Source organism: Parasteatoda tepidariorum, chromosome X2 (assembly GCF_043381705.1).
Source record: "Parasteatoda tepidariorum isolate YZ-2023 chromosome X2, CAS_Ptep_4.0, whole genome shotgun sequence".
Classification (NCBI taxonomy): Eukaryota; Metazoa; Arthropoda; class Arachnida; order Araneae; family Theridiidae; genus Parasteatoda; species Parasteatoda tepidariorum.
Window position 1 is genome coordinate 15,554,548 of NC_092215.1, and position 16,956 is coordinate 15,571,503.

The window sequence follows — 16,956 nt, forward strand, 5'->3', positions numbered from 1 at the left end:
TATATATATATATAAGACTAAATTGGTTTTGAATAGTTTTTCAAATTTAGTTATTATTTTTTAGTTATTATTTAGTATATATATATATATATATATATGTATGCATGTATGTATGCATGTATGTATTGAAGCGCTTCTGAGTAAATATTAAGGAATATCTTGCAAAATAAATCCTCAAAAAATGTTTTTTTCTAGGGAATAAAAAGGTCGAGGGAAAAAGTCTTCCTCACGAGTTAGTAACGGGAAAAAACATTAAAAGGATAATTCACGATTATTCATAAATATAGAATAAATATCAGCAGAATTCAAAATTGGCGTTATTGCTCCCACCTTTCAAGAATTGTTCCATTAAAATGAAGAAGCGATACTTACCGTCGTTTTGTATGATTCCGGTGGACCACAAGTCACCATTTTATACTTCATTTCATTAAAATTGAGATTTTTCTTTTTAGCTAAAAACTCTAGAAACTCTTGATAAGTCTTAAAATTGAGAGACTTCTTAAATCTGTAAAAAATAATAATAAGTAATGTTTGCTGTCGAATATATCTATAAGAAATATGTATAAAAAGTTAAACAAATTGATGGTGAAATTTTAATTTTTAACTTAGCTTCAAATGCGCATTTGAAAAAATAGACATAGCTTAAAATTTGCGTTTGAAAAAATGGTCATAGCTTTCAATGGGCGTTTGAAGAAATGGACATAGCTTAAAAGTCACGTTTGAAACAATGAACATAGCTTGAAAAAATTAATATAGCTTGAATTGCACGTTTGAAAACATGATCATACAGATGGGTGAGAAAATAATACGAACACCTGTGAAATATCAGAAAATCTTTTAATAGGGAGTTGGGCCACCCTTTGGCTGAATTACAGATTTAATACGACGAGGGATCGATGCATAAAGGTCATGGACAACGTTTAAAGAAATGTTAAGCCATTCCTCTTGCAAAGCGGCCTCTAATTCCAAAAGATTTGCTGGAGGTGGGAATCGGGAACGAAGTTTAGACTCCAAATATTGCCACAAATGTTCAGTAATATTTAAGTCCGGAGACTGAGGGGGCCAGGCGAGATGCTCAACTTCATTGTCATGCTCTTCGAACCATGTTTGAACGCACCTAGCGGTGTGGATAGGGGCGTTGTCGTCTTGAAAAATCGCTCGCTCTCCAGGGAATACAGTCTGTACAAAAGGATGAACATGATCCTCTAGAACGCTTAGATAGTCATTAGATTTTATTCTCCCATGCAGACGTACTAGTGGCCCAAGACCATGCCAAGATATCGCACTCCAAACCATAATGGAGCCACCTCCATGTTTCACAGTTGGTAAGAGGCATTCAGGATCAAACGCTTCTTTGGGTGATCTCCAGACATAAACGCGTCCGGTGGGCTGAAATAAGGTGAAGGATGATTCATCGGACCATATTACCTGCTGCCACTGCTGTGGGGACCAGCCTTTGTGACCTCCACACCACTGACGGCGCTTGAAAGCATTGGTTACTGTCACCAAGGGTTTACGAATTGCCACTCTCCCATAAATGTTCGCTGCATGAAGTTCTCTTTGAACTGTTCTTGTTGAAACGGGGTCCTGAAGATGACTGTTCATGTCTGATGTTATCTCGGATAACGATTGCTTGTGTTTTCGAGCTACTACACGCTGCAAGACACATCTATCCCTATCATCAAGCTTTGACTTTCGGCCACTGTTTTGCTTTGAAAACTTCGTCTTACCTTCTTTCATGTATGCTGTCATAACGGCTGATACAGTGCTTCTTGCAAACCCCAAAAGGTTTGCTGTTTCTGTCACCGATGCTCCACTTAAACGCGCCCCAACAATCCTCCTCCTTTGGAATTCTGACAGGTCAGACATTTCACCTTACAAAAGCTAGTTAGATAAACTCATGCAACACAGGTGACTAATGTTGAGAGACTGATAACTTCCTCTTCACTCTCACTAGGTGGCAGACTTCTGTTGCAGGTGGCGCGGCTGTACTGCAGGTGTGAAATAAGTCACACTTTTTCACAGGTGTTCATATTATTTTGACATCCATCTGTAGTTTAAAATGTGCGGTTGAAAAAATGGTCATAACTTCAAATGGGTGTTTGAAAAAATAGACATAGCTTGAAATGCGCATTTTTAAAAATAGACATAGCTTGAAAGTCACGTTTGAAATAGACATATTGGGAAATGCGTGTTTGAAAAAATGGACATAGTTTGAAATGTGGGTTTGAAAAAATGTTCAACTCCGTAGCCTTGTAATTTCGAACACTATCCAGAAGACAAAAGAACTCCTGGATCAATTAGTGTTAGAAATTTGCTATCGTGGAGGACTTTTTGATGGAACTAACCCGCATTTGCGTTACATGGAGAGAAAAACCGCGAAAACCACGAAAACCTTCCACGGTTAGCATGACGGCAAGAGGAGTCTAACCCCTGATCCGTCTAACACTGAGGATATTTTACGTCAGCACTATGGTAGGTGTGAGCAGGATGCGTAATTCGTATCGACTAGCCGTCGCTGGGATTCGAACCCGGTTCACCTCATTAGAAAGCGAACGTTCTATCTCCTGAGCCACCACGGTTCTCATATTTTGCTCGTCAAGAATCCAAATCCTTTTAAAAAAAGGCATTTATATTTAGAGAAAGTACTTTTTGTTGATTTTTGTAACTAATTCATCGTTTGCCCAAATTAATTAGCATATTTATGTAACGAGATTAAAATTAGCATTTTTTTCTAGTATACTCCTTTCAATTTACGACTGAATGTAAATGTAAAGAAATGTTTTTGCTCGAAATATGAATAATTTGCAATGTTAGCCGTGGCGTTGGTTACGATTGAATAATTAAATAAATTAAATAAATAAATTAAATAAATAAAAATTCATAAACTATGAAAATTGATAATTAAATAAAGATGAATTGAGTTTCATTTTTAGTTATCCTTTCTTCCCTGAAAATATAAACAGTTGAACCCCGTGTACTCGTTATTGAATATAGCTGAAAATTGAATAATCTCAAAAATAACATCATGACACATCATCTTCAAATGTAACTGAATGTAAATGTTCAAATTTAGTTCATATAATGATCAAATATTCCAAACGAAAATTTAATTAGATAAAAGTTTACAGCACTCAACTTTCCAAATTTATTTTAAGGATAAAAATTGTCCTCAGATCTGTAATCAAGCCACCATGTTTATTTATAAATGATTTCAGAGCTGTTTCAATTTCGAACATTTCACTAAACTCAATAATAAGTCTCTCCTTCCAAGCTCCCTATGTATACTAAAATCAGTACTAACCTACTAGAACCATGCTCAACGAATGAACCAACCCGAGTATTATTACAAAAAGGTGAAGACACTGTTCGTTCACTTTCCAGGGAAAATAGCACAATAGTCTACACAGATGGTTCCTCTGATATTGACTGTAATAGAGGTGGTGCTGGTATCTCCATCACTTACCCCTCAGGAAATGACGTCAAACTCAAAACAACCACTGGGCAAATTGCTTCGAACTTCACTAGCGAATTAATCGTTATTAAAGAGGCTCTTGTCCATTGTCGCTCCCATTCTCTAAAAGACCCAATAAAAGGAATTGTGATGTGTGTGTGACTCAAAATCAGCACTCGATGCCATACATAACGGTAAAACATCAATAACGCAAGAAATTAATATCATTCTCCATTTACTGAATATCCGTTGCACTCTCCAGTGGATCCCAGCTCATGTTGGAATCTAGGGGAAGGAACGCGCAGATGCCCTTGCAAAGGAAGTACGCGACGAAGATCAACCTCGAGCTGTCACCTGTACAGATGCGAATGCTGTCGCCAGGCGAAGGATATACAACCAGCTTTTTAGCAAAGCAACAACCCCCGATCTAAACTGCCCAAGAAACCTCTCCTCTGCAATAGCTAGGCTACGTACTAGACATTTCAAAGGCATGACGATCTCACGCACCAATATAAAATCCTATCCCATCTGCAAGTACTGTCCTCATTTGCAACTAACTCCAGACCTTGTTTTTGACTGCCAGGCCATTATCAGCTCCCTTTCTAAACTTGGAGCACATCCCATCAAAATTCTCCATGGCCATCATGCTCAGCAATCTGGCAAATCTTGCTATCAAGACTTTTGGAGGACTCTAATCTGTGCACTAGCACTGTATGTATAGACACGGAAACAACAACAACAATAATAAGTATGCTCATTTGGCACGTTTTGGCTCGTTTAATTTTGCATTCACTTAAAATTTTCACAACACTATTGTCCGGTCTTACATATTTCATATAATCGTTTATTTATCGTATTGTAAAACATTGATCATCATGTACTAAAAAAAAAAAAAAATAGCGAAGTGTAGCGAATTGTTTATCTATCACGGCAACCAAATCATTGCAAATATACTTTATCATACTAAAAATAAGATAGCGAACTGTGGCATATTGCTTATCTATCACGTTGACTAAATCATTGCAAATCAACTTAATTGTACTAAAAATAAAATAGCAAAGTGTTACATTTGCTACCACATTAAATAGTCAAGAAAAATTTCTCGCTAGAACAAGCAAATCAGAAGTTTCTGTATTAATTAGGTTAAACATTAATTAGTTTAATGATTTTTAGGATTATTTACTCTAGACTCTATTTTTAGACTAAAAGTAGTTCTATTTTTTTTATTTGCTTTTTTGTAAGTAACAATGCATTAAATAACAGGTTTTAAGACGAGTCCAAACTAGCTTCATCAATTAGGGCTCACGTGGACAAAAACAAAGTTTTTTTTTATTAAAAAACTATACATCTAAATTAGCTTATGTATCATTCAAAATAAAAACAAACATTTAAATTTTAGTTTAAAAAAATAATGCATATGCTCAAAATAATAATTAGTTAGCTTTTCTGGCAACTAAGTAAAAATCTTTTCGTTAACCCTTTGACGCATATGGGACACCGGTGTACCTTATATATATTTTTTCTGACGTTCAATTACAGCCAGAAATATATTTTAGGATTTGAAAATGATAAAAACAGTCTAATGGTTACTCAAAAATATCTGTTTGATTGTCGGAATTATATTTATATTAAAATATGAAGTCCGAAAACAAACTTTTTTTGAATTTTTTTTTAATTCAAATTCAAAAATTTATCATTATGTGGTTTTGTAAATTAAAGAGATTTCAATGATGAATTACTGTGTCGCTTAGATCTAAATAACTGCAAATAAGTGCAAATTTGCAAAAATATTGTTTGGAATTGAGCCGTGCTTGGAAGCTTTTACCTTTAATGCTGTGTTTCATAAAGTATTAAAATGCTAAATATAATATTTTTCACATATTTTGACCAAAATTAAATACAAAATAATGAAAAAAGTATGAAAAATATGTTTAATAAAATTCTGCATTAAAGGGTTAGTTAAAAGTGAAAAATGGTAGTGCAACTAATTAAACAGACATTATTGATAGAAAATAATGTAATTTTTTAGTTCTTACTTAGCAATTTGTTTGAAACAAATTCCTGTATTAGTAGTGTTACTCTTCTATTTCCAATATTTTAGCATTTCTCAATCATTTATTGCTTAAAGTTAGCCACTTTTATAAGTATAACCAAATTTTGTATAAGGTCAAAAAATCTGCCTGAAAAACATTTGATCGATCATCTAAGGAACAAAAAAAAAAAAACTTATTTTTGTGTTTTTCTTTTCAGTAAAAGAAATTTTCACTTGATGCTTTAATGTTGAGAATTGAACCCCTTGTGGATTATCAAAATTTTCATCCGATTCTGGAGTGGTTCGTTTAGAAAATAGAGTTGACGGAAAAATTAAAAAGCACGTCTTTATAATCAAAAGTATCTAAATTTTAAGTTTCTTTCCAGTTTGTCAGGTCACACTGACAAGGACAATTTTTGTATTTAATATTCATAAACTATTAAAATGCTATATGCAATATTTTTCGCTTATTTTGATCGAAATTAAATACAAAATAATGAAAAATGTTTCATAAAAATTCTGCGCCAAATGGTTAGTTGTTATTGTTGTTGTTTTCGGCCATTAAGGCAGAGGAGGTGCGATTGTTCTTGTTTTCCAGTGGTGCCACCTATGGCCAAGAATTTGATTTTTGTCACAGCCATGCGTACCACCCGTTCATAAGACTGACCCATTCATACATCCATTCATTCATCAACAGATCATAATTTTGATCTGAACCAGAGAACGATCAATCTCCAATTCTGCACCGCTAGAGGTCGTTATGGGACCATGGAGGACTTTGCGACTCGACAGAATTTCAACATGCACCAATCACCATTTACTACACGGGGAGCCTTCGGTCGGTTGGAAAAGGGTTAGTTGAAAGTAGAAAATGGCAAGTGCAACTAATTGAACAGTCATTAGTGATAGAAAATAATGTAATTTTTCAGTTCTTACTTTGCAATTTGTTTGAAATAAATTCCCGTATCAGTAGTAGTTACTCTTCTATTGTCCAATACTTTAGCATTTCTTAACCATTTATCGCTACAAGTGAGTGTCATATATTCTCCACTTTTACTCGTGTCACCAAATCTTGCATAAAGTCGAAAAAGTTGATTGAACGACATTTGATCAATCATCCAAAAGAAACGTGTTTCTGTATTTCCTCTTTCAGTAAAAGAACTTTTCATTTGATGATTTAATGTCGAGAATTTAACGTCATAGGGATCATCAAAATGTTCATCCGATTCTGGAGATGATCGTTTTGAAAATAGAGGTGGTGGCAGAACTCTTGCTCTTGGATGGCCAATTACACTTCTGTCGTCTGTTGCCCCTCTTGGTGTTCTTGGTTCAGCTAACTGTAAGAGCTATTATAGTATAAGAATAGAAATTTTTAAAATTAGCACTGGAAACAGTAAAAACCAGGACTCGAATTTTTTTTTACTTGACTTGTAAAAATTCTGATTGAGCATGTATTTTTTTACTCTTACGTGTCTAATAGGGCATGTAAAAGTTCAAACGGAAATATCCTAAAATACCGTTGGGAAAAGAATCAGCCTCATAATATTGAATATAATCATAATATTGAATGTAATTGTAAAAATAAGAATAATTAAAGTACGCTTATCCTTTTTTCCCCTCCAATCATGCTTATTTTTATTAAAAAATAGTTTCCCCAAAACGCTGTGCATGAGAAAATAATTATTTTTTGATTTCCGTGACATGGAACTTTTGGAACTTTCTCCGAATTCGTAAACTAATAATTGGGTCAGCTGTTCCACAACGATAATAAACATAAATCGTTATAAGGTAACATCTTGAAAGACGTGCCCCTACTGATATTATTTAACAATTTTTAGCCTATTACTTTTTATTAATAATAATTTACTGCATTAAATCCATCAATTATTAATAATTTCTTGTCAATAACACATAATACATCTTTGTTAATAATACTTATTACTTATAAAAAAATAAAAATATTGATGTTATAATGTAATTAATGTCATTTATTTTTCTTGGTGGATTAATGATCGGAATATTCATTCATAAGTATGTTGTCGAAATAGATCTCCGGATGTGCGTAAAAATTCCGAGATTTTTCGAGCCCTGGTACAAACAGTATGCTAAGAATTATCAATGGGAACTGTGCAAGTTGTCCAAAAACGATCAAATATCTTGGCAAATGATCATAGGATCTGAAATAGGTGTGATTGTTTTTAAAAAAATATGCAAATCATGACATCAAACTCAACCCTCTGGCCCGGACGCCATTTTCCAATCCAACGACATTTAACAGCCCATTCTCCTGTTTGGCATTTTCTTACATAATATAAATACTTGACTATGTAATAATAAATACTTTATATAACACTTAACTTATATAATAATAAATACTTGACTTTTTTTAGGTTCAGGTAACAATACTTAAAAGAAATAAAAGCTTGTATTTTAATTACGACCAACTGTAGCCAAGAAGAAAGTCTCCGAAGAGAGTGAGTCGTTAAAAACAGCTGGATTGTAAATTAGCTACCCGGTCTCACAGTAGTCTAAATAAATAAATAAAAATAAATAAATAAAAATAAATGAAAAAAAAGATGGCTAAGAATTTAAGCGTTTGATAAACTATTGTAATTCTTAGGGTTTTAGAGGTTCACTAATTATAAATGTCAGATTTATGAAATCCAATGTGGTTAATCCAATCAGTCGGTGAAAGAGGATCATTTTGATAATATCTTATAAATTATTATCGTAACACATTAATAAATAAGTATCTATTTATTTTCGGGAATCATGATTGCTTTTAGTGCCAATTTATAAACATTTAAACGCGAATATAAAATGTTTTACTGTTATTGAATTAAATGTTTATTAAAATAAATTTATATTCTTATTTTTGAGCTGTGAAAAAATTGGGACAAATATTATTTTAGAGAAAAATTATAAAATACTGTTTATAATTCAAAATACAATTTCAAAATTGACTTATCGTGTATTATATGCTAAATAATCAAGCAATGTTACTTCATTAATACATTTGTCATTTTCCTTATATTTTTCTTAAATCACATAAATAACTGAGAATATTTTTAATTTCTGTAGTCTCTCAAAAAAATTTTTTTCTTTTTTTTTTTTCTTTTTTTTTGAAACAGGTTTTTATTTCGATAAGTTTTTTTTATACTGTTAAACGAGAATTGAAATTTATTTTCTCACAGATTAACTTTAAAAACTATTGCATTCAAGATGAATTAAATTAGCCCCTTAATTGTTTTTGACACAATTGAATTGCTCCAGCAAAAGACACGGAGTGCATTTTTACATTTTGATTTCTTACTTTTTTTGGGGGCGAATTTGCTGGTAGTTTAAAAAGGTATTATTGTATTTTCTAACATTTCATTCAATTTTTATTAATAATTTCCTTTCTGCATTTGAATTGGGACTCTTTGTTGTGAAAATGATTTATTTATTTATTTTATACGGAGTTTTTTAATCGATTCAAAAAACACTCTTGAAGAATTTTATTCATTTGGAAGTAAATTTATATTTAATTAAATTTTTTATGAATGATATCTAAAATCAAAAACTGGATTACATTTCAAGTGCCAATTTATTTCATAAATTAGTTATTTCTATAGTTTTCATAATCGTTACATTTATTAAGAAATAATAAATATTACATCTAAAAAGATGCCTAATTTTTCAAAAGTGGTAACTCTAAACACATGACTGTTTAAGAAAACAAAACAAATTTGTTTTCCATCAGTAAAGTAATAAATATACAATAATTAAATAAGTTGCAAGTTCACAGCTGAAAATTTGTTCTGACTTAAAAACGTATACGTAAAACACATTAACTTAAAATATTGTTATTTTAGTTAACAATATTTTAAGTCAATGTAACGATTAACATAAAATATTGTTATTAACTAAACTCAATAAATATTGAGTATGACTCAATAATAAAATAACTCAATAAATATTGAGTTATTTTAAAAGCTAAAAATGAAGTTATTAGATAAATAATATGATATAAGTTATTTTAAAGTCAGTAGTATTTACATTGAAATTGGGTTGAAAAGAAGTTTTATTTAAGAGAAAGTTTAGAGAAAGTTTAAAAATAAAGTCTTTTATGTTATATAGATGTACCCAGGGGTTGGACAAAATAATAGAAACACTTCGATACTAATACATTTTTTGATATTTCTCAAAAAAAAACTTTAAGAATTAGTTAATAAATTTAGAAGTGTTCAGTTCTTGCGATTTTTCATGCATATCAATGAAATTTAAAACTTTTTGATGTTTGAGGGATCATTAATAAATTACAAACGGATGAACATCCTATACTAAAAAATACAGTAATAAAATTGTAACTTATAACTATTATTTTGATTATTATATGCAATAATTGTCCGAAATTTCACAAACCTAGCAGAAATAGTTACAGAAATATGGCCATTTTTGTAAAAAACGAATTTTTTTTTGTCTTACTTTTTTTTTGCTATAACTTTGTAAATATTTAATAAGACTCAACAAAACTTTTGGATCACATTAATATTGATTACAAAATTATTGCTTTAAAATTTGAAAAACATTCGCTGAAAATTGAGCAAGATATGAGTGATTAAATTAGTTTTTTTATACTACGCATGCGCGGAAAAAAATTAAAAACTTTTTTTCTTAATTTTGTAGTGAACCGTATGTGGCACCTAACAAAGTTCGATTTGATTGTCTCAAAAATTTAAAAAGTTTCACGCAATTTTCTAAATAGGTTTCTTACTTTTTACAAGAAAGCTCAAAATTATATGTGGTTTCACACAAATTTCATTTTGTACTGTGAAAAAAGATTTATTAAGAAATGATTATACCCCTCTAATGATTGTCCTTTCAACAATGTGTGATGGTATAAGGAAGTAAAATTGCGAAAGAAAAGGTATTTCAATGAGGTGATGATCCCAACAATGCCGGTGTCATTCTTAATAAATCTCGATTAATAGTACAAAATGAAATTTGTGGAGAATCCTTCAGAATTTTGAGCTTCAGAATTCAGAACTTTCTTAAAAAAAGTAAGAAAACTATTTAGAAAATTGCTTGCAACTTTCTAAATTTTTGAGATATTTAAATCGAACTTCTTTTTTAATTTGTTGACAAACACGATTCAATATAAAATTAAGAAAGAAGATATTAATTCTTTTCCGCGCATGCGCAGTATAGTTGCTAATTTGCAACGTTATTTAACAATTGTGTATTTATTACTTTGCTTATGGAAAACAAATTAGTTGCATTTTCTTAATTTGTTATGTGTTTAGAGTCACTACTTCTTGCAAAGTTTAGTATTTTTTTTAATTTTTAATACTAGTTATTTTGTCATAAATATAAAAATACCACGATTATGAAAAACATAGAAAGAACTAATTTATAAAATAGGTTGGCACATGAAATCTAATCTATAATACTTATATACATCATATATAAATGAAGTAATGAATAAAATTCTGTAAGAGTGTTTTCAGAATAGATTAATTCTATAGATAAACACAAATTTGCAAAAAAAATTAAAAATCAAAATGTAAAAATGTACTCTGTGTCTTTTACTGGAGTAATTCAATTGTGTCAAAAACAAAGGAGTAAGGAGCTAATATAATTCATCTAGAATACAACAGTTTTAAAAGTTAATCTGAAAGAAAATAAATTTCAATTCTCGTTTATCAATATAAATAAAAGTTTAAAGTTTTCCCTGTGAATCATTTATGACTTAACTCAGACAAACAAGTTATCTTCTGTTATATTCTATGCACCAGCGATTCAAAAATGGTGTTCCGTGTACCCCTGGGGTTCCATGGACGAGGTTTCGTGAGTTAATACTTTTTATAACCTGCGATGAGTTTTGAAACCTCTTATATTTGGATCCAACCTATAATTCATTATTTATTTGATCTTTCAGTTGCCTTTATGAAATTACTTTAAGTAAAATACCAATAAAATAAAAATGAAATTTTTCAAAAATTATCTAATATTTCCAATAACAATATATTGAACAAATTAGGAAAAAAACAAGCATTTATAAAATAATACATTAGTATTTCCTATCGCGCTTTTCAAATCAAAATGGAATAACTGAATTCTTTAATAAAGAAAGACGTTTTCCAAGTAACAATTTTTAACATTTACAGTAGTTCTTTTAAGTTTTCATTTCGAAGTACTCATAATTCGACATCTTTAATTCATTTTCAGCTTATGCTACCCCGAATGATCGACCTCAAGAGAATGTCGAATTTCATTGGTGAATGTCAACAATCACATAGTCGCTTTGGTGAATGTCCAAAATATTTGTTATATCCGATTTGATATTAATATATTCGTTGATATTACTATATTTATTCGTCATTTTAATATCTACTGAGGATAGATTAAGAAAAACATCGGTGTTCGGAGTACCGGACAATTAGTATTTCCTATCGCGATATCAAATCAAAATGGAATAACTGAATTCTTTAATAAAAAAAGACGTTTTCCCAGTAACAATTTTTAACATTTACAGTAGTTCTTTTAAGTTTTCATTTTGAAGTACTCATAATTCGACATCTTTGATTCATTTTCAGCTTATGTTACCCCGAATGACCGACCTCAAGAGAATGTCGAATTTCACCGATAAATGTCAACAATCACGTAGTCGCTTTGGTTAATGTCCGAAATATTTGTTATATCCGATTTGATATTAATATATTCGTTGATATTGTTATATTTATTCGACATTTTAATATCTACTGAGGATAGATTAAAAAAAAACATCGGTGTTCGGAGTATCGGACAAATGTATACCGGGCAGTGGCATTAAACCATAAAAAACATATGTGTAGAGTACGGTGACATGTATACTGGGAGATGGCACTTAACTAGACCAAATACATAGTTTGGATTTTTACCAAAGCGGCTATGTGATTGTCAACATTCACCAGCGGAAGTCAACAACCACCAATTTCGGTCATTTACAGTAACATTTTCACCAAAAGCAAATTCACGTCTAGACTAGATCTAGCACAAGTTTTACAAACTGAACTGTCGTACAAATAATTTAATTTTAGATTATTTATAATGAAACAATGAAAAATGTTCACTTCTCTAATATATTTTTTTAAAAAAATAGTCCTCTTCGCAATTACTTCAATAAACTTTATTTATTAAGTCGGGGTTCCGTCGATAGAAGGTTGACTATTTAAGGTTTAAAAAAAAAAAAAAATAAATAAAAATTAAAAAAAACCTGCTGTACATATCCGCAATAGTAGTCCGTAACGAATTAAAATCTATTCAGCTTTAATTTTTCTTTAAGAAGCTTAGATTGCAATTATTATTAATATATTAATTAAAATATGAACGTAACGTAACGAATCATTTAAAAAAAGATAAAATAATTATCAAGTTAAAATACAAAGACGAGTGCTAAAAAGTTCCACAGGAGAAATTTAAAAAATCTAGAAAATAATAGTAATATAGTTGCTTTATTTAAAATAAAATAGTTTGCAATAGAGAAAAATATACTTTAAAATCTGAAAGAAATGATGAACGGATATCCGATATCCAGATAAATTCTAATTCGTTGCATCACTGAAAATAACTAGAGATGTTTATATTAAATTAACATAATGATCTGAAATTTAACATTTACTTCCTAAGTTGGATTTCTAAACAATGACAAAGAAGGCGATTTCTGTCACTTAACATAAAATAAACTTATAAATGTGATAAGAAATTTTTTAAAATTAATTTCTTAACTAATCGATTATTATTTTCTAAAAATCAATTATTATTTTTTAATTATCTTTAATTTTGAAATATCGATGTTAAATTTTGATTTTTAACCTTTTTTACATATTGTAGAATACTTTTAACAGTGTATTTCTTCACATTTCGGGCAAGAAACAAACTAAAAACCAACTAGATCATAAGATATTTTTATGCTATAGAGGTTTTCTAAAAGTTACTTGAAAAATTCTGATCAGCTAGAATAAAACCAATTAATAATTTGCTTACTAAAGGTATACAAACTGAAAAAAATGTTAAGAAAATAATACCAAATATTGCCCAATATATTAAACGCTAGTTCTCAGGCAATATCTGTCAAACTTACCTTTACCAATTGTGTTTGCAACATATCCTTAGAGTGTGGCACATTTTTTTACAACAATTTCTAAAATTACAAAATTACAACTATAAATAAGCATTTGAAATCATTTTCATGTGCCTTCCATATCTAGTTTTGTTTTAAACCGAAAACAAATACTGATAAATTACTTCTAAAGAGCGCTGAGTTTTGCTGGCTAAGATCTCCGCCTCATCTCATCAAGTCCCAGAACTATTTCTGAATCATATCTATACAGATGTGATCTTCATTTAACCTTGACTCTTGGGACATGCTTCAGTTCTTATTTAATCAGGCTAATGCCATAGAATTAGGGTAGAGATATATCGATTTTTCTTTGTCTTCAAAGCCTTGCTGTTGCTAACACGAGCTTAAGTCACATTATGTCTGCTTGTGATAAAGTTTCCCTTTGTTTTGGCCACTTTTCAAAAGGTCGAAACAATAATGTTAATAGCAGCTAATTTCGATTTCTATTTTTATGAATGTTACATGCACTAATTATTCACTACTTATGCAATATACATTTCTATTTTAATAAAATTAGCACTAAAAAAAACTTTTTTCATTGAATTTTAGGACATCAGATTATCTTAAACAATAAATTTATGAAAACGGAAAAAAAATCGGCGTCGTGTACGTTACGCAACGCCAATAATTTAGACAATCTATATCTAAAAAAAAAAAAAAAAAAAAAAAAAAAAAAAAAAAAAAAAAAAAAAAAAAAAAAAAAAAANAAATTTGTTGCGAACCATGGTGGCTCAGGGGATAGAGAGTTCGCCTTCTTATGAGGTGAACTGGGTTCAAATCCCAGCGATAGCTGGTCGATACGAATTCCGCATCTGGCTCGCACCGACCACAGTGGTGACGTAAAATATCCTCAGTGGTAGATGGATCGTGGGATACAGTCCCCTTGCTATCAGGCTAATCATGGGATGTTTCAGTGGTTTTCCTCTACATGTAACGCAAATGCGGGTTAGCTCCATCATATACCCTCCACGAAGTAAATTTTAAACATTATTTTACGGTTGGGAAAATAAGTATAAAGTATTTACTTAAAACTACTTTCTGTTTAAATAATTGCCTTTAAATAATCGGCTAACACGAGCTTTAATCATATTATGTTCGCTTATGATAGAGTTTCCCATTGTTTTGGCAACTTTTCAAAAGGTCGGAACAAAACGTTAATAGGAGATAATTTTGATTTCTATTGATATTTATTTTACATGAACTAAATATTCACTACTCATGTAATAGACATTTCTATTTTAATGAAATTAACACTAAAATTTATTTAACTTTTTGTTTTGTTTAAGATTGAATTTTAGGACATCAGATTATCTAAAACAATATATTTATGGAAAAAAAAGTATGGCGCAGCGCATGTTGCATAATTTAGACAATCTTATATTGCAGAAGAAATATATATATATATATATTTGCAGCAGAAACATTTCATAATTACATAAGAGAATACTTACAAAAATTATTTTAAGGATTCAAAAATGAGTTTTTAAAGTATTTACTTTATTGTATTTTCAGTTAAAATAATTGCGAGGTTTCTTAACAGAAAGCACATCAAAGTAAATATTTTAATTTACCATTAGTGTGCCAAATAAAGGTGTAGCTTCCTTTCCTTCAATTTTCAATTTAATTTTATCTCATGCGTAACCGGTTTTACAAACAGGATATAAACAAATTCTCGGCATTATTAATTAGTAACTAAAACAAATTAATAAGTGTTAATTATTTAAATAATTTAATTTTAATGAAGCGCAGCACGTACTTTTCCTTATGAACCTTTTCAATATAACCGCCAAAACTGAAACCCTAAGAGCTCGCTAGCATCGCCTATAGGGATAAACAAATTTGTCTTTGACTAAGCGAATTTTATAATTGTGTGCCAAATTTTTTTAATTCGATGAAAAAGTTCTCGAGATATGTCAAAATATGCAAAAAGTAAAATTAACATTATGCGATCCAAACTTTGGATCGCTCTCCTGACCAAACTATGAGGATCATATTGAGTTGAGTGAAAAGTCATTGCGTTTTTTTTTTTCGCAACAGATGGCAGTAGTGCAGTTTTTGAAATACTTGAACATTTGCATAGTTTTTTTCGTTATTAATAGCTGACAGTTTACGCTTCATTGTGAAGAAAACAAATTGAGCTTATTTGGTGAGTTTTGGAAATTCGACAGCACGCTGAACATGGAAGATCAAAGTGGTAATTTGTGCTATATTTACTTCTGTAGAAAGTAAAACTCGTGTCAAACTTGTGAAAAAATGCTTAAAGTTTACGAGGACGATGGTTTACCAAAACTGGTACCAAAATTGGTTTAGTTTCCTCCGAGCTGCTGATTTTGATTCGAAAGATGCTCATCGTTCAGAAAAGCCAGCACGCATTTATGATGACAAAATAACGAAATTGATCCGCCCAAACCCACGTTGCACGACTCGAGAGATTGCAGAGACAATGAAGATCAGTCAAAAAAGTCACGTCAATCGAAAGAAAGTAAGATACGTAAGCAAGTTCAAAATTTGGACTCTTTATGTATTCGAAAAAGTTCATTTGAAGGCACGGCGAGACATCTGCGATATGCTCATAAAATGTGAACCTTTTTTGAAAAGAATGATAACTGGGAATGAGAAATAGATTGTTTACAGCAATATGGTGCGTAAGCTGTATTAAGGCCTGTTTAGACGATCCAATTTCTTGGACAGAATCTGATTGATGTTGATGGAAACTTGTTTTGCTTTGAGCTTGGATCGTGTAAACAATCATCCAAGTACTTGGTCCAACTTCTTGCACGATAGTAGAGCATGTTCTACTTTCCATCCAAGTTTTTCCTCCTTTAACCAATTAGCGTCTTAGGTTTTATGACGTCAATAAGCAGGCAGCAGATTATGTCATTTTGCATATCTATTCATATATTTTAGTCCAAATAAATTGATCTGTTGCGGTTTGTTTATGTTATTATGATTTTATTTGAATTTATTTAGTAATTTTAAACTTATGTAAGTATTTTTTTTAATATTGAATATGAACAATGCGCATGCGCAAGTTTTTCTTTCGACGAATCAGTGACATTCAAGAACTTGGATAGTGTCGACGAATCATCCAATTTCTTGGACAAAGAAATCCCTCCAATTTCTTGGATTCAAGAACTTGAACCGTGCAAACAAGCCTTTAGACGTAAGGTTGAAGATTCGCCATCAACGACTTCAAAACCAGAAGATTATGCGCTTAGTGTGGTAGGATTGGAAGAGTGTGGTGTTTTTTGAACTCCAACCAAAGAACGGATCAATCAAGTCAGATGTTTGGATGGTTGACTGAATGTAAGCAATGACAAGCTTCCT

The 16,956-nt window shown here is 30.8% G+C and overlaps 1 protein-coding gene across 2 annotated transcripts in view; it reads right to left on the reverse strand.

Moving 5' to 3' along the window:
* The window catches only part of LOC107442098 (tubulin polymerization-promoting protein family member 2-like), a 17,236-nt gene extending 3,398 nt beyond the window's left edge, over positions 1-13,838 (reverse strand). The window contains exons 1-3 of one of the 2 annotated variants that reach the window (XM_016055569.3): positions 13,591-13,838; positions 6,423-6,823; positions 373-505 (exon numbers count right to left, since the gene is read on the reverse strand). In XM_016055569.3, the coding sequence (XP_015911055.1) occupies positions 373-505; positions 6,423-6,823; positions 13,591-13,614 (558 nt within the window). In that variant the 5' untranslated portion in view covers positions 13,615-13,838. Of the gene's footprint in view, positions 1-372; positions 506-6,422; positions 6,833-13,590 lie in introns of both variants that reach the window. The other variant, XM_016055568.3, reaches the window with a different exon arrangement.
* Positions 13,839-16,956: the final 3,118 nt, after the last annotated feature.